This window comes from Takifugu flavidus, chromosome 17, assembly GCF_003711565.1.
Source record: "Takifugu flavidus isolate HTHZ2018 chromosome 17, ASM371156v2, whole genome shotgun sequence".
NCBI classification, from domain to species: Eukaryota; Metazoa; Chordata; class Actinopteri; order Tetraodontiformes; family Tetraodontidae; genus Takifugu; species Takifugu flavidus.
The window spans coordinates 2,967,836-2,985,321 of record NC_079536.1 but is presented as its reverse complement, the minus strand read 5'-3'; the positions used below and the strand labels follow the sequence as shown (position 1 = coordinate 2,985,321).

The window sequence follows — 17,486 nt, the reverse complement described above, 5'->3', positions numbered from 1 at the left end:
CCTGTAGGTGCAGTTCAGAAGCAGCTTCTGCTGAGGGTCCATTAAATCAGCCTCTGTCTCTATGATGCCAAAAAACCTGTGATCGAACTCGTTAAACCTAAAACGACAAATGCAGACCCATCAATGGTCTCTATGAAGCTGAGGCTTCAGGTTGGTCGTGTCATTCTTACCCTTTTATAAGAGCGGCTCTGGTTGTCTGTGTCTTTCCAGGTTTGCTGCCATCAGGGTCGTACCAGGAGGTGGTGTCAAACCTCTCTGTTGGAATTTCCACAACACAGTTCTTTCCCTCCGACAGAACCTTCCAGAAACTGTCCAAACCTTCACCTATAGCGAAATACTACAATCACTTTGGTTCATCCAAAGGCATCTAAAAAACCTAGATATTATTCATACCTCCGGGGAAATTACACCCAATCCCAACAACGGCGATGTCATCGTTGATATCCTCCATTTTCATGATTTTCCTGGATTAAAACCAAATGGGAAGTTGCTTCTTCTCCTCAGAGAACTTTGACATCGTCTTCATCCCAACCTCTCTGGTCAGAACAGTCCGGCCCGCGCACCTCCTCCATCCTTTTATATCCACGGACACTTTGAAGACACAAAGGCCCTCAGAGAATCTCTCATTTCACCTGGAACTGAAGCTCATTCATGGGGCGGGGCTAAATGACCCTTTTCTTCTTCTTTGGAATCATTGTGATCAGTGGTTTTTTAGTTTCAGGGCCCTTTAAAGCCAAGTTTGTGCTCTGTGTCGCCTGTCTTTGTGCACTCTTTATGCGCCATCACGTTCAGTGTATTTACGTCAACTTTTCTTCTATTTGTGGGTGTGAGATATTATTGGTTGGTGGAGCACAGACCTCAGCGGTTAGCTGAGGACACCAGTTTATTTAAGACTACTCTTCTGCTTCCTGCTCCTCTCATTCGGAGACAGCTTGTGCCTGTCAATAGAATCATAAACGATGCCGTTTATACAGCAAAACCCTTTCTTTTCTGGTTAGATTTCTCTCATCTGAAGCCAACAACTCCCATATGTTCCAGTTAGGATTGAGACAAGTGGGAGTTTCTAACAGCCTTTGAAATGGAAGATGAACATGTATCATAAATTTACCAAATGATGCCGCTTTGTATAAAAGCCAGAGGATCTCACAGACATTCTTGGGTAACAGCAACTTTTATTTAAAGGTTCAAAATGGCCTCCGTTAAACAGAAGCACCTTTTGCACACTTGGTTTATTTATATACATTTACATTTCCCCTCATTCACTAGTTAATGTCACGATAGTTGAGCCTAAAATAGGAAAGAGAAGACATCTTTGGGCACTTAAATAAATAAGAACATGAAAAAAAAGAAAATAGAAGCATCTCTAGATGCAGCAGATGGCTCTACCAGCAGTGGTCTGGCTAAATGGTACATTCCATTCCCGACTGAGGTGTTTTGTACAGACACATTAAGTTCTTTCAAATTCATTGACTGTGATTGTGTAACCAACGCTGCACGAATGTACACGAGAACATCGCAGGCGTTAGTGGCTGCCGACAGCTTTTGTTTGGTTCAGCCCAACTCGTCTTTGGAGTGGACTGAGATTTAAAACCCAAAGTCTTTGCCTAAACAAAGTGATCTTCACATTGACAAAAGAAACGCAGAAGGCCTCCAGAAGGCCACAGCTTCATAGACACAGAATACAACTCTGAAGATCCTGCTGAGGTATTCAGTGCTCCAGTGATTTTCCCTCCAGCACCATCTGGATCTCTTTAGCATCCAGAGTTTCATATCTGAGCAGAGCGTCGGCTAGTTTCTTGTGTTCCTCGCTGTATTTCTTCAGGATGCTCTTAGCGCGGTCGTAAGAGTCCTGAACGAAGTAGAAATCTGTGAGTGATTTTCGCTCGCGTGTATTTTTTATTAAGTAAAGCTGCGTTATGAACGCTGACCTTCAGCAAGACCCTGACTTCCTGCTCGATGGCAGCTTGTGTCTCGGGGCTCTGCTTGCTCACGTCGCTGTAGGTCATGACCCCGAGCTACAACAACACACAGGTGACATTCGATGAGTGAATCACTGGTTTAGGATTAGGGGAATTATACGTCACTTGAGAACACTGAAGGACCTTCTGTTCAGTTTAACAGTACAATGTTACCTTGTCACTCATCCCAAATCTGGTCACCATCATTTTTGCTATTTTAGTTGCTCCATCAAAGTCACTGGAAGCTCCTACAAGACAACAGAAACATCATGGTTTAACATGTGCCAACCTTTACGTTTTGTTAAGAGCACAACACTGAAATCTCCCCCACCAGTCGTGATGTACTCGTCTCCAAAGATGAGCTCCTCCGCTACGCGGCCACCCATGCTGACATCCATCTGGGCCAGCAGCTGAGCTCTGGTCTCACTCCATCGGTCGTTCTCTGGCAGTAAGGACACCTTGAGACCAGAACAGCATGGTTAGCTTTAGCTTTAAAGCTAAATAAATGTAAGAGACAGAAAACAACGGAAGAAAAAGACGCACGTGTCCAAGGGTTGGACCGCGAGGCATGATGGTGGCCTTGTTGATGGGCATTGCGTCTTTGGTGAAATAGGCAACGATGGCGTGACCAGACTCATGGTAGGCTGTAATGGTCTTGTTCTTTTTGTCGATTTCAACACTCCTCCTCTCAGGGCCTTGCAGGACAGGATGAAGAGAATTGCTAATGATGCTAAGGTTCTTCCTGTCTCCTATAGAGGGGATCTGTGAGGTGATCTGTGTGTGCTCACCCATGAGGATCTTGTCCTTAGCGAACTCCAGGTCCTTCATTGTGACCATCTCTTTCTCGTCCACAGCTGCCTTCAGGGCTGCCTGGTTCACCAGGTTCTCCAGTTCCGCACCAGAGAAGCCCACCGTGCCCCGGGCGATAATCTCAGCATCCACAGCTGGAGGAGAACAACAAAAAGTCTTCACATCACCCATCAATACATAATGGAGCATTCACAGAGAGGAGCTTTGATAACAGAGGTTCTTTTACACCGAGGCCTACCAGGATCCACTTTGATCTTGGAGAGGTACCAGTTCAGAATTTCAGTGCGTCCTTTCACGTCAGGGTGGGGAACCGTCACCTGCATGTCGAACCTTCCAGGCCTTATCAAGGCACTAAAACCAGAACCAGAATGAGTTCCCTTTCTTGGTGTCTCTCATCACCAGTTTAAATCGCTGTTACAACCAGAACCTACTTGTCTAAAGCTTCTGCAAAGTTTGTGGCACCGATGACGATGACGCCTTCGTTTGGTTTAAACCTTTAAAAACACCTAAATATTAGTAACAGGTCACACGGACGAGTGTTGACTGAGTCGTGAAACCGACCCGTCCATTTCAGCCAGCAGCTGGTTGATGGTCTGTCTGGAGTACGGGTGCATCGGCGACTCGATCCGCTTTCCACCGACACTGTCCAACTCGTCAATGAAGATGACGCACGGTGCGTTAGCCTTCGCCTCTCCTTCAAATATTCAAAGAAGAGACGTTGGAGCCATTCTGCCACAACCCTGGAATGATTTATAACGTCCTGCAGCCTTACTGAAAAGGTTCCTGATGCGGCTCGCGCCAATACCCACAAACATCTCATCGAACTCTGACCCGGAAGCATAGTAGAACGGCACCTCAGCCTCGCCTGCCACTGCCCGTGCCAACAGGGTCTTCCCTGTTCCTGGAGGACCGACCAGAAGAATTCCTGATGGAAAAGAGAGAAATATTTAACAAAAAAGAAAATAAAAGTCAGTTCAAAACTGGAACTGTGGGGAAAAGATCCCCACCTTTAGGCAGCTTTCCTCCCAGGACAGTAAATTTCTCAGGGTTCTTCAGGAACTCGACCACCTCCTGTAGCTCGTTCTTTGCCTCCTCGACACCTTTGACGTGGTCAAAGGTCACGTTCTTCATCTGGACGGGGTCCACAGCCAAGTCCAGGCCGGACGTGGTGCGAAACCTCACTGTCGAATCCCAAAACAACTTCAGCACGTTAACGCTGGACAGTGCAGAGCAATATTGAGTATTTTATCTCTACATGCACACAGGATAATATTTACAAGTGCAGGCACACGTGGAAAAGATCAAATATCAAATATTTGAACTTTAAATGTGAAGCGTGCATGTGGGCTGAAGAAAGAAGAGAAAACTGAAACAAACCAGCATCAGAAAAGGTGCCTTTACCAGAGAGAAAAGGGCTTCTTGACAGGGCAAAAATCCCAATGAGTAGGAGGACCAGCAGGAGCAACCTGGTTCTCCTCAGAAAGTCTGTCAAAAACAGAGGTCGGGGTGAAGGTTAATCAGAATGTCTTTGGGCAAGAGGAGGAACTTTGAGGAGAAACCGGGGCGCCATCAGATGGACACACCTTGTGTTCTCTGAGTGTAGGCCTGAGATCTCATGAAGCCCTCACTGAAACCAGTTCTGAAGGCTTCCTGCTGGTTATCGGGGACGTTCGTTTGTTTCACTATTTGGTCCAGCGACTGCACCTCGGGGCCCTTCTCCTTCTGGAGCAAACCCTGTGATGGGAGCGGACAATTTTTCTTAAAAGAATTCATTTTTGTGTAAACAATAAAATCAGCCTGCACTAATCTGACCTTAATGAAAGATGGCGTGTAGGGGTCAGATTTTGCCGAACCAGCGAGACCAGACTCTGTTCTTCTGGGCTTTGATCGAAGCGTCTTAAACCCTCGACTCTGGACCCAAACTTAAACACAAAAATCAAACGCAACCCTGAAATCCTGAGGTTTATTCATCCGCACGTGAGCCACCAGCAGCAGAGTCAGATGGTTTCTCACCAGGCAGGAACTGAAGTTCTGAGCAGATTTCTCTTAAAGGACTCTGGTGTCGTCTGTGGAACAGTGAGGAACCAAAAGGTCCCACTCTTCTGTGCGTAAACCCTGTCAGATGAAAGAAAACCCTCATAAATAATGGCAAACGCCTCACATCATCGAAGGTCTCGGAGCTGCTTCAGCTCACCGTGTTTGTTGTGAAAGAAGCTGTCTGAGGAAATGTGACTCGTCCTCCATGCAGACGGAACAGCGAGGGGTTCTATGGGTCTTGGTGCGGGTAGTAACCTGCTGACCAGCTCATCCAGCTGACTCGCCCTGATCTCTGACAGGCCAAGGTCCCTGAGACTCACATGAGGCTACAAAGGAAGGAGGTAAAAATAAACATAACAGGTTTGAACAACCAAATAATGGCTGTGTCAGATGTCAGACGTGGTGTACTCAAATGCACTGTTTGATGGCGACAGAGTACTTTTACATTGAGTAAATCATTCTCGTACTTCTCACACACTTGCATGTATAATCTTTGGAACATATTACTAGGTAATTGTGCAGCATGGTCCATGCTTCTGGATATGACCCAAATGGCTGATGACAACATGCTGTGTGTCCCCCCCAGAGATCCGTGTCAGAGTGACATCTCACCTCTCTCAGGTGTGAATTGTGCTCAGAAATCAGGTCTCTGTTCAAGGTCTGGATGGAAGCTGTGGCCGAGTTCTTCAGAGTGTGGAGGGCATTGATGAGCTGGCTGAGGGGCAACAGCATCTGGACACATGACAACCACTTAGCGGTTCCCCACACTTGTGCTTACTAACAAGTAATAACGACGCCAATCAGTTGACAAAGCCGTCTCACTTTTGTTATAGCTGTATATACTGAAATCGACAGAAGAGGAGGGTTGTTTCAGTGGTAATCATTTTGTACTGGGGTCAGAATGGCTCCCATACGTCAGATGTTTGAGCCTTATGTAACCTTTTCGGGATTATACGTTAGCTTGTAGTAAAGGGGTTTGCTCACTAACATTTATTATTGCGTCCTAACAGCAAATAAGGTATATAAATTAACTTAAATACTTGATCGCTACTTGTTGGCGTCTCCTTGAAATTGCTTACGAAGAGACAATGTGACGTAAGCGTGGGGTGATTATGATGTCCAACGCTGACTTGGTTCAGCTAGCTTTGCTAATTTGTCATTGAGTCGAAGAGGACGCATAAAAGTTAAATTGGTTCAAACTTGTGTCGCTGTAATATTTGTAAATAGTTACAATGGCAATGCTGCCTATTTAGTAGGAAAAATAATGCCTCGTTCTAAGAAAGGGCAACCATTAGTTGTTAGCTAAAAAAAAAGGGTTGCTATCTCATCAGCTTACCTGCTGTGGTTGAAGCGACGATGGCAAGGAAAACATTTTTTGACAAAAGAATATCCAAAATAAGGCTTTGGAGGGTTACTGTATGAGGTCAGACCCCCTTGATAAATTAAATGACCGAGTACTCCTGGAGAAACGCGTCCTTTTTGTTTTCCTTGTTACACAACTTTGAAAGCAAACTACACGAATTCTCCGGCATCTGGCGCTAAAAGGACTACAAAATGACGTTGAACGCGTTACTTCCGGTCGTGCTTGTGTAATTTTATGACGTATAGGAAGTGGCGTCATCGCGGTTCTGTCACGTTAACGATTGGAAGTTCTCTAATATAGTCATCTTTTAAAGATGAAAATTTAAAAACAAAGAACTAGGCCATTTCAGTGTGACATCCTTTCATAATATTTGTTTATTCTCTTTGAACTATTTCTCAACTAACTGTACGTTTTGCAAATTTTAAAATGCAATGGGTATAGAAAATGCTGCAGTCAAAGGTTTTCCCCGCTATAATTTCCTGATTATCTATATGATTTTCCATGCTGTGTATAGGCCATTATTTAAAAAAAACACACGAAACAACACAACTTTCAATAATGTAGAAATTTAAGACATATTTGTTTCGCCACATATTCTGAGAAGGCTCTCATCAGCCTGACTGAAATTAATCAAATGTTAAATTCGGTTTGTCAAACAAAAAGACAGAAGATAATCACAACTGCCATCCACATACATTTGTATAGTCAAAAGACCAAAGAAAGACAGCAATAAATAGACAGCAAGCGACCCTACATTCCCGACAGGCACATTTTTGAATAGCTAAACGAAACGCCCAAGGACCCAGTGAAAGAGCTCTGCGATTCAAATTTTCAAAACATCCGTGGTTGTTTTACCATGTCGCTGTTTACTCTCAGCTGGGTCTCTGGTTTGAACATTTTTTAAAATATGGACACGAAATACCCGAATAGAAAAGACAAAGCCGCGGATACACCTAAACCGCCTTCAATCGACGATTTCATCGTTTTAAAGCCCATCAGTCGCGGTGCGTTCGGAAAAGTTTACCTGGCACGGAAGAAATGCAATGCGCGGTTATATGCCATCAAGGTATTGTTTTCATTTTCAGGTATTGTTGAAATATTACTTTAAAAAAGAAGTCAATTAAGGACCATTTGAATTAAACGAGTGTTTTCTTCAGGTGATGAAGAAGGCGGACGTGGTTGACAAAAACATGATGGGGCAGATGAAGGCAGAGAGAGATGCACTTGCTCTGAGCAAAAGTCCCTTCGTGGTTCATCTGTTTTACTCTCTTCAGACAGCTACAAAGATCTATTTGGTAAGGGGAGGTGTCTTTATGGTCAACATTTATATTGTCAGTTTTTTGTCTACCCCTGGATCCCATTTTATGTTTTTCTCCAGGTAATGGAGTACCTCATTGGTGGAGATGTGAAATCTCTTCTTCATATCTATGGATATTTTGACCTTGATATGTCTGTGAAGTACATCGCTGAGGTTGCATTGGCCTTGGACTACCTCCATCGCCATGGGATAATCCACAGGTACTCCGGTACTGTGTATGAAAATTTCCCTTCAGTGTAATTTGTTCTGGAAGTGTGAGTTTAGCTCTTTTGCTTGCAGGGACTTGAAGCCAGACAACATGCTGATATCTGATGAAGGTCATATTAAGTTAACAGACTTTGGTCTCTCTAAAGTCAAGCTGAACAGAGGTAAGAAATCCTCGGTGTCATTCACAACCATTGAAGCATCACTGTTTCTAGTGTCTATATCTGTTATCTTTTTGGTCAGAGCTGAATCTTACAGATATCCTAACCACTCCATCGCTGGCCAAACCAAAGAAAGATTACTTCCGCACCCCAGGTCAAGTCCTCTCCTTAATCAGCTCCCTTGGATTCGTAAGTAAATTCATTCAACCTGACCTCTCCCCTTATACCTCCTGGAAGAAGCACTTTCTAAGTGTAATATTTTAAAATGCAGAACACGCCTTCAGTTCAAGGGAAGCGCCACTGCAGCGCGTCTGTTGTGTCCAGTCCCGCGTCCTGTGGCAAGATGAAAAGAAAGAATAACTCTCTGGGTTCTCCTATGATGACAAAAAATGACAGTGTGCACTCTGCAACACATGACTCCTTCAAAGTGGGTATGTAGATGTGATGTCTAATATCAAATCCTGGGTCATTTTGAATAAAATAGGTGCCAAATTACTGCGATGTTGTAACTTTCCTGTGTCCATAGGACCAAAAAATGCTGTGTTCAGTCCTCACAACCTGGCGAAAAACCTGACTCCCGCACTGCTGAAGGCCAGGATGAGGTTTGAAACACTGAGTGCAGGCAGCACCACCACCGACACCGAGGGTGGCATCAGTCCGCTGTGGGAATCTGAGGAGGTCAGTAACCCGAAACTGAACAACTCATCATTAAAGGTGTGCAAAAAGATCATTTTATTTCAGCAGAAATTAAATTATTGATCTTATTTCAGCCAGTAAATCTGAATATTTTCCGTTAACGGCATGAGTTGTGGATGAAAAAAGGCTTTTAAGGACAAAATCACAGACCTAAGACTAACTTTCGTGTCCTTTAATGTTTTTATATCCTTCAGAAAGAAAACGAACCAGCCCGAACGGGGCCTGAACAGGACCGCGTCCCCACAAGACCAGAGTCATCAGACGGGTCAGATCCAGACCACACACCCCAAACACCTGTTCTGACGGCGGCGTCCTCCTCTGTGAAGAGAACGTTCTCAGACGTCGACAGAAGTCCGGAGGAGATTCAACACCGCGCCAAGAGGAATAACGCTGGCTACAGCAGATGCTACAAGCTCCCATCAGAGACTGGGACCTTTCACACTGGGCTGACTGGGACGTTTTCCACCATTCAGCTGTTTGACACAACAGAAGGGTCTGTGTTCGCTGGAGATGGTTTCCCCAGGCGCTCAAGTCCCATCGCGGTGGCCAAAAGCCTGTTCTGTGAGCTCGATGAGCAGCCGGAGGACATATTTGAGGACAGAGCCAAAGACCTGTCACAGTCGGGACTCGCCTCACCTCTTCCCAGGAGCAGAGATGTTTGCAGGAGCCTGAGCCTGGACTCCGATGGGTCGGTGCATGAAACGTCCCCCGCCGTCAATAGCCACGCCTCTCTTAAATCTTCCAAAAGAAATTCTGGATCCCCAGAAGAGGATAGAAACTCTCCTACTGCTGATCCACACCCCAAAACTCTGTTGTCCATCGTCACTGAAACACCCAAACCAGATAAACTGGGCCAGACAGACGAGTCCTGTTCCTTTAGTAACAGCCTCCCTGGTCTGACCTGCGCTGGTCTGCCGACTCCTTCGTTCCTGAGGCCCAAAAACGTGGTCGTTTTCCGCAGCTACTGCAGCTCCATCGATCGCTCGAACATGTCGGGGGTGTCGCGAATCAGCATGGGATCGGTGGAGGCCATGGACGTTTCCACGGCGGCGTCCTGTCTGTCCTTTACTGGGGACGCGACGCCGGTTCAGAAGCGACACAGCTCCAGCGCGTCTCTCTCGCAGGTTAGTCTGTTCTGAGCTCATGCTGCTGTCAATCAAAGCAGGGGCGGGACTAACAGCAGCCTCCCTGAAGGGTTCACAAGTCACACATTTAGAATCCACTTTTCTCCGATTCCCCTGTGTCAGACTCCTCAGCCCATGTCGACCTCCCAGACCCCATTCAGGACCCCCAAGAGTGTCCGGAGGGGGGCGCTGCCAGTTGAAGACGCCCCTATCTTAGGAACTCCTGATTACTTGGCTCCAGAGCTGCTTCTGGGGAAACCCCATGGTAAGAAAATCACGAGCACGTACGCGACCGCAGCCGCACGAGCCCGTTATGACGAGGGAGGGGGTTTGCTGTCCTTGTGACTCGTTTTCTCTTTGAGTTTCAGGAAGTTGTCAGTGCGGTAAGTTCACAACCGTGCTGTTATTGCACGGCGAGCGTGCATGATCCCTCAGCCTGCTATCATGCTAGATTCAGTCAGCTGCCCCCCCCCCCATTTTTCACACCCCCTCCCCCTGTGATTTCCGCTGCCCTGCCTTGGTGATCAAAGGGGTCCTGAGCAGAGTCAAGGAGGAAAATGTGCATTGTAACATTAAACTAACCGCATCTTAACAGCCAATGATCCAGATTGAACCATTTAAGGTTTTCCTGCTCTCAAAATCAGATTTGGGTCGTTTCAGAACTGCGGCGCTGGTTTGTTACAACAATCACTTCATGGTTTCAGACAGACATGAATGATGCTGGTTGGTGATCACAGTCCTTTTAAGTAGGTTTGGATTTAACAATAGAATATAACCACTCCTCTGAAATAAGAAACGAGAAATGATTTTGCAGATTCACTTATTTAGCTTCGACTCCCTGAAGCCGAATCCCTCCAGCCTCACTCTAACTCCACGCTGCCGTCACCGCTCTACCATAAATTTTGGCGCACGCTAACGGAAAACCGCAGGGTAACGTGTTGCGTTCAACGCCACCGGTGCGGCACTACTTCTGACTTGTTTTTGCCCCCGCACCCAGACTTCATGGTGGACTGGTGGGCCCTCGGCGTGTGTCTGTTCGAGTTCCTCACCGGTGTCCCACCTTTCAACGACGAGACGCCTCAGCTGGTCTTCCAGAATATTCTGAACAGAGGTGAGGACGCTGCTAGCAATGTCAGTTAAAGGATGGAATATGGACGAGCTATTTTACAAAGTGCCGTGGGATCATTTTAGATATTCCTTGGCCGGAGGAAGAGGAGGAGCTCTCAGCCAACTCCAGAAATGCAATTGACATCCTCCTGACAATGGACATGACCAAGCGAGCTGGTTTAAAGGGTCAGAATTTCAACCAGTTTAGTTTTATTCAAGTGGGATTCATGGGTAAACTGTTAGTTCCTTTATTTTATTAACGCGCAAACTAAAAACAACGGTGTGTGTTTTCTCCTCCAGAGTTGAAGTGTCACTCCTTGTTTGAGGGTGTGGACTGGGACAACCTCCAGAACCAGCCGATGCCTTTCGTACCTCAGCCCGAAGACGAGACGGACACTTCATACTTCGAGGCCAGAAACAGCGCTCAACACATCGCCGTGTCGGGCTTCAGTCTATAGCGACGCAGACAGGTTACAGATGAACCCACTCTAATCCCTAAGAGGATTGTGGTTTCTTTTTATAGGCAATAATTGTGATATTAAAAATTAAATACATGTAGTTGCTGATTATAACCTGGGGGAAAAAGAACCTAATATTCTACATCTCACTTCCTGCTATTGATTATAGCTTTTTTTTATTAGGTAACGCGGTTCTGTTTTGGTCTTGTTGACGTGCTCACGTGCTACCTGCCGCTTGACCAAGCTCACGCGCTCCTTTTTGCGCACGTCACTTTAGTCGACCGGGTGGGCGGAGCCTCGATCCGTGCTTCCGAGGAGCTGCTCAAGAAAAAGACGCTAATATATTTACAAATGTAATATTTTTAAATGTAATTCTTCATAACATTTAAACAATGCGGTTTAGGTGTTGGAGTTGTGCTCAAATCTTGCTGCTTTTATGTCTGTATTTGTCATCATGACGTATTCTCTTACACAAGTAGCTTCCTGCTATTCAAATAAATATTATGAAACATGCCTAATTTACTTTTTCACACCACTATTTTAAAAGGGTCCATGCAGCAATTATTATTCCGTTTAAGCCTACATTGTAATTTAGCATGTTGTTAATTGTGAAATGGCGCTTGTTAGCATGCTGGCTAAGCAAAAGCTAAAACCTGGTCTCATTTCCGGGCATGCATCAATAAAACGCAATAATCTTAATATAGATAATTCATAGACATTACACTTACAACGCAATTTAGCGGAGAATCGAAGCATTTTAAGATTATTCGATAAAAACCTTTATTAGTTTGGATTATCACATGCAAACTCTGCTACCAGCAGAGGTTCAGGAATTCTTGGTGATAAAAAGTTTTGGTATTTTTCTTTAATTCAAACACAATGGCTTCATAAGGATTAGTATTATTACACATTCCAACCGTAGCAAATTTGATATAATCCTCTATAATAATGGGAATGCAATTAAAATACCTCTTCTGTACAGCTCTTGCATACAGTTTGATTATCGCCAACTCTTTTGACAATATTTGTACAAACATCAGGACATAAATCACACGAATTAAATTCACACATTGTAGAAAATTGCAAAAGAAGTGACCAAGCTCTGCACTAACTGACCGCCTCATTGCTAACTGGTTATTGGTGATTATTGGTCCCTTTTCAGTTATGCTACATGTAAATGTAAATGTATGGTATGATGTTGAGGCACTTTATCTAGGTGGGATTAAAACAAAAGAACAAAAGTCACTGGACAGAAAGCAGAGACAAATATGTGTCAGCACCTCATCTAAACACTGAGCATTTACTTAAACTTCCAGAAAAACAGCCGGAATCTGGCCTGAAATAAACTGTCATTCCTCATTCTAAAAGCAATAAATAGAAATTTAAACAATGTCACATTTTGATATATTACAACATTCTAAACTATTACAGCGTTTATTAACACTTTATTATCAGCAGCATGGCCTGGGCAACTAATGAGCATTGTCAAAATCGAGCATTGCGCCGGCAACAAAGTGGCGGCCCTTTTTTTTTTCTGTGCAACAAATCCGTATTTATGGTAATAATTATGGAAAACTACACAAAGACACTGACAACACACAAAAAAAAGCCTCCAAAACTGTTTTAGGATGAAGAAGTCGTGGAACGACAGCTCGGAATTAATTCCTCGTCTTGGGCTCATTAATCTAGGTGCTTCCTTTAGTGCAAATGCTAATTGCCAGGCTACGGGTCAAAGCTAGTGGGCGTTAGTCCCAGGTCAAAGACCGTGTGGGGGGGTCTTTGTTGCACCCATATCTGACGGCAAATTCAGTTGATTCGTCTGTCGAAGAAGAAGAAGAAACAGAGTTGACAGTGAGCAGTGCCTCAGAATAAAACTAGAGGGGGATACCTCTTCCTCCTGCGCACGTAGAGGCTAATTAACCACTGCACCACAAACGGCCACACGATGGCAAAGGCAAAGGTGGGGGGAGAAATGTCAAAAGGCCACCAAGACGGCTTCTGGAAGAGCAGGAGGGACGAAATTAGTCACAGGGACAAATGAAGACGCAGCAATGGAGGACACAGCTTTCGTACCCGGTTCTTCTGAGGCGTGGTTGATGGGCACGTCGGAGACAGAGACAGCGACCTTGCCTGCAGAGATCAAAGCAAAAACACAACATTCATCAAAGCGAATGTGTCGGTGTCCTTCAAAGGCAGCTTTCTGTGGGTCCTGGGTCTGACCTGGCTGGCAGACAGAGCCTCCAGGGTGTGGAGCCTCTCCAGGACGCTCTGCATGTCGTCCTGCAGCCTCGCCAACGCCACCACGATCTGCTCGTTCAGGCTCCCCGTGGCCTTCCCCGCTCCCCCCCAGCGGCCTCCGTCTCCGCCCCCTGTGCTGCGCAGGGGCGCCACGTTTCCAGAGCCGAGACCGGGAGACTTGGACCCTGAGGATCACCACAACGTTGAGGTAACCGGACGGACCAGCGCCACGGACAGACCCGCCAGGAACTCACCTTTCCCTCGTCTGAAGGCAGAGCTGCCGGATCCATTCTCGTTGAACCTCTGCCTCGACGGCAACGCCCCGTTCTCTCCGTCTTCTCCTCCGTACGTGATGACCTGCGGAGGAACCTGCTGCTCCTCCTGGAACTCCTGCTCTCCCTGCGACTCCTCTACAGGAGCTAAAACCTGGCTCTCCACGTCCTCCAGGCCATCCAGGGAGCAATTGCGTTCTGAGTTCTGGGGACGATAAATGCAGACGTGATGGCGACGAGCTGCTGCTGCAGCGTAGACGATGCTTCCAGTGAGCTCTCACCTCCTCTTGGCCGAACTGGTCCACAGAATCACAGTAGACTTCACTATCGGAGTCACTGGCGAGCTGACTGGGACTGGACACGTTGGCACTGGGATCTGGTATCAGCAGGAGGGAAGGAGGGAACTAAACTGAGTGTCCAGATGTGACCCAAACACCTGACATGGGCCCATAATCTGCTGTAACTACGCTGTAATTAACAGAACCGGCCTAAACTTGGTTTATGTTCCTGCAGAGTCTCCACTTCCATTAAAAGTGTCCCACCGGGAGCTGAGTTGAGGTCGGAGTCGGAATCTGCCGCAGCTTATGGGATTAGCGGGTCACATGGCGCGCTGGCTCACCTGCGTGGTGCCCGTTGGACAGAGGCTTCCCGTCCTGGGAGTCCTCGCTGTTCAGGCTGGACCTGGAATGACCCCCGTTGCTCAGGTGGGGGTCGCCGTTGGCCACTTTTCCGTTCGACAGGGGCGTCCTGTGCTTCCTGGTCGGATCCTTCTTCTTTGGCTGAGAAGACGCTGCAACAGAAACCAACCAGAGGTCAAAGCCGGGACCGGTGATCAGAGATCCTCACAAGCCGTCCGTCTCCTCACCTTTCCTGGTCGTTTCCTCCTCCTCTTCATCGTCCTCCTCACTTTCCCTCCCTTCCTTTGACTTGAGCGCGGCGGGGCCACTCTCCAGGCTCCCGTTCATCTCCATGCTTCTGATGATGCTCTTTGTCACTGCTGAGTTCACCGTTGTGCTGAATCCTGCAAGAAAAACAAGTTCATCAAACACTAAAAACATATTGTTAAAAAAAAATTAAAAAGACTACGGGAACTGACGACCTGCTACAAGGAGCTAACTGCGTCTAAACTACGTCACCAGATAAACTGGGAGCGCGCTGGGGTACTTGCCTTCCAGTTGCCTAGCAAACTTTGTCAAACGGGCTGAGCGTTGGACAGGAAGCAGATCGTGAAAGGTTAAGTTCCGCGTTCACCGTCTGGCAGCACAAGCCAAAAAGGGCAAAGACGTACCTGCGCTCAGGTCCGACACCTGCGAGATCTTCTTCTTCTCGTCCACCAGCTCGTAGAAGGGGCCGATGGCGCGCAGGAACTTCTCCACCTCGATGGTCATCGGCATGCCCTCCAGGATCTGTGCAGCAAAAACACACACACGTGACGGCCTAATCCAAAATCCAAACAGGCTGGTTAAATAACCAACAACACACCAGTTTAATTTCATTAACGTAGGAGACCATGGCTTCTTCCTTAGACATATTTCCCAAAGAATTCCAGGCACCCCTGACAAAAGAAATAACAGGATTTTAGCATGAAACAGCGTTCCAGTTCCAGACTCGGTTCATTTGGGGTCGACATGTTCTTTGTCACTCGTCTTAATTCTCCTTTTCACTCCTGCAGTTACTACTAAGAAATTTGCTCTAAGTGCATCAGAACAAGAGAGGGAAAGCAGGGCAGCGCTGCAGGTGGGGGGGGGGGGGGTCACATTCCAAATCCACAGATTGTCTTACATAACCTGAGACCGCTCCAAAGCACCGTGTTGAGCAACACATGCAAATATTGTTTCAGTGTTTGTGATTCAAACGACCTTAAAAGTGGCATGATTGGTCAACCCCCCCCCCCCCCCCCAGAGTTCTCTGTGTGATGATATAAACTTAGAAACATAGCGTTTGATTGTGTTTCTAAGCTTCTTTTTACCATTTTGCTCTGCCAACTGCGTCCCAGAAGCCAGGTCTGGGGATGTTGCAGGCTCCAATCGTGGCTTGTTTGTAGTAACTGTAGAACTTGAGCATCATGTCATTGGATGGCTGAAACGAACCTGGAGAAAATACATATTTAACGATGACGTCTGCACTTTTTAAGCACACGAGTAAGACCATTTATAAAGGATACGGCTGTTTTACTACGGAGAGGCTAAAGGATGAGTTTTATTGAGAGACAGACGCTAAAATGTCATGTTTTAGTGAGTTAGTTAGTTGTAGTGGGTTAATAGTGGCGTTGTAAAGGCTCACAATCATGGTTTGATGATTTTATTTAACTGTGAGGATTTTTTACCCCGTTATAATAGCGCGGTCCGGTGTAATTAATAGTTTATTAAGGTTTCCTTGAGGCGCAGCCTGCTAACAGGAAGACACAGCGCAGGTACGCTGCACGCTAAGTGGATTACTTTAAATCTCCCCAGATCCAGACCGTACCGGGCCGGGCCGGGGGGCTAAACTGGTGCCGAAGCTGGTGGCAGCAGCCGGCGGGGGCCACTCACCGTTTGGGGGCAAACTCTTGATGACTTTGACGGCGGCGTCAAACCTCAGCTCGGCCAGGCGGCTCTCATCCTCCACCGGGACACACTCCACCTCCATTGCGCCGAGCTGCAGCCGGACCCACAGACAGCACACACATGAGACACGGGGGCAAAAGCCTCGCCCGAGGCCGCGGCGATAAACAGCATCGGAGCTAATGTTCCACCACAACAACACTCCTGCGTGACTTGTCAGCCGCTGTAGCTACACTTCAGGTTGGCCACCAGTAGGAGGTTGACACGGGGGGTTTATTTGGGGACACTTGTCTATTGCGCGACAGTAAAGCTAGGCTAGGATGGGGTATATAGTGGTGCAAATCCTAAACGGATCAGCTAAAAGGCGACGACACTCACCGTCAAAATCGGGGACCGATCTGTTTGTCAGCGGACGACCTGTGTGGTATTTCGCCCAGTCGCCATGAACGAAATAAAGCGAAGCAGAGGTGCACCCTGGGAGATGTGGTTTACCGACTGGGTCTGCCTTTCCTACAAACGGCTCAATCCTCTGCAGTTGTGACTGAATGTTAGTTCAAAAGCGAGCAAAAAAGTTATCTTGACTTTCCATTAAATGTTGCCAGCTAAAATGGAATAAAGTTACGTTGATATATACCAAGATTACTGTCAATGGTAGGGTCAGATGTCGACACTATTGACAAAGTAGGGTAACACTACAAGTACCATCATGCTCAGAGTCTTAAATTGAAAAGGAGATATGTCTTCAAGAAAATGTATTAAGAGATCCCACTTAGTCTTATATTTCAGGAACCCAACTTCTTCATTAAATAACCTTTCTTTCTTTCTTAAAGACATATGTTAAAAAAGATCAAGTTCTAAATTTTAGGTGTCTGCAGTTTATCTCTCTTTCTTTCGATCTATGTATATATAGGAAGCAATAAAACAACTGTTATAGATGCAGCTATTCATATTGCATTTATTTGCGCAAAGCAAGCAATATTTAAAAGTGTACATGTGAATGCATCATATGAAAGAGAATACATATGAAGATAAACAGATTTTTAAATAAAGATAATGGAAAATCTCTCTTATTTATCTCTGAAAATGTCATAGTTTGTACATCTTCCTATCTTGAACCTGTAACTAAATATATAATGTATATTTGAGCAAAATCGGGATTGTCTGAAGTTGCAAACACGCAATTTTTTGTTCGACAAA

At 46.1% G+C, this 17,486-nt stretch overlaps 3 protein-coding genes across 11 annotated transcripts; 1 reads left to right on the top strand and 2 right to left on the bottom strand.

Annotated features, from left to right (window-relative positions):
• Positions 1–1,152: 1,152 nt before the first annotated feature.
• Positions 1,153–6,369, bottom strand: LOC130513995 (ATP-dependent zinc metalloprotease YME1L1-like). Of its 2 annotated transcripts, none has more exons than XM_057013328.1 (18): positions 6,142–6,369; positions 5,418–5,537; positions 4,963–5,131; positions 4,782–4,883; positions 4,581–4,690; positions 4,352–4,502; positions 4,146–4,253; positions 3,776–3,949; positions 3,541–3,693; positions 3,330–3,462; positions 3,200–3,262; positions 3,007–3,119; positions 2,747–2,902; positions 2,502–2,653; positions 2,290–2,416; positions 2,133–2,206; positions 1,929–2,015; positions 1,153–1,849 (listed from the first exon to the last, which is right to left on the bottom strand). In XM_057013328.1, the coding sequence occupies exons 1-18, from the start codon at positions 6,175–6,177 to the stop codon at positions 1,709–1,711; spliced, it is 2,169 nt and encodes a 722-aa protein (XP_056869308.1). In that variant the 5' UTR covers positions 6,178–6,369; the 3' UTR covers positions 1,153–1,708. The 2 variants fall into 2 exon arrangements, with proteins under 2 accessions (XP_056869308.1, XP_056869309.1); XM_057013329.1 differs by having other exon boundaries at positions 4,170–4,253.
• A 585-nt stretch (positions 6,370–6,954) lies between these two features.
• On the top strand, positions 6,955–11,749 carry mastl (microtubule associated serine/threonine kinase-like). Of its 6 annotated transcripts, XM_057013571.1 has the most exons (14): positions 6,955–7,234; positions 7,326–7,463; positions 7,547–7,686; positions 7,766–7,854; positions 7,934–8,040; positions 8,123–8,282; positions 8,378–8,565; positions 8,742–9,671; positions 9,795–9,936; positions 10,034–10,054; positions 10,669–10,782; positions 10,863–10,964; positions 11,079–11,248; positions 11,420–11,749. In XM_057013571.1, the coding sequence occupies exons 1-13, from the start codon at positions 7,076–7,078 to the stop codon at positions 11,234–11,236; spliced, it is 2,448 nt and encodes an 815-aa protein (XP_056869551.1). In that variant the 5' UTR covers positions 6,955–7,075; the 3' UTR covers positions 11,237–11,248; positions 11,420–11,749. The 6 variants fall into 6 exon arrangements, with proteins under 6 accessions (XP_056869551.1, XP_056869554.1, XP_056869552.1 ...); XM_057013574.1 differs by having other exon boundaries at positions 8,378–8,529; positions 11,079–11,749; XM_057013572.1 differs by having other exon boundaries at positions 10,040–10,054; positions 11,079–11,749.
• A 337-nt stretch (positions 11,750–12,086) lies between these two features.
• acbd5a (acyl-CoA binding domain containing 5a) lies at positions 12,087–16,825 on the bottom strand. 3 transcript variants are annotated; one of them, XM_057013599.1, is made up of 14 exons: positions 16,668–16,825; positions 16,278–16,383; positions 15,716–15,836; positions 15,229–15,301; positions 15,035–15,152; positions 14,915–14,947; positions 14,612–14,767; positions 14,366–14,536; positions 14,028–14,122; positions 13,729–13,951; positions 13,457–13,659; positions 13,310–13,366; positions 13,125–13,234; positions 12,087–13,055 (listed from the first exon to the last, which is right to left on the bottom strand). In XM_057013599.1, exons 2-14 carry the CDS (start codon positions 16,372–16,374, stop codon positions 13,043–13,045), a joined length of 1,470 nt encoding a protein of 489 aa, XP_056869579.1. In that variant the 5' UTR covers positions 16,375–16,383; positions 16,668–16,825; the 3' UTR covers positions 12,087–13,042. The 3 variants fall into 3 exon arrangements, with proteins under 3 accessions (XP_056869579.1, XP_056869580.1, XP_056869581.1); XM_057013600.1 differs by lacking the exon at positions 14,915–14,947; XM_057013601.1 differs by lacking the exon at positions 15,229–15,301 and having other exon boundaries at positions 16,668–16,719.
• Positions 16,826–17,486: the final 661 nt, after the last annotated feature.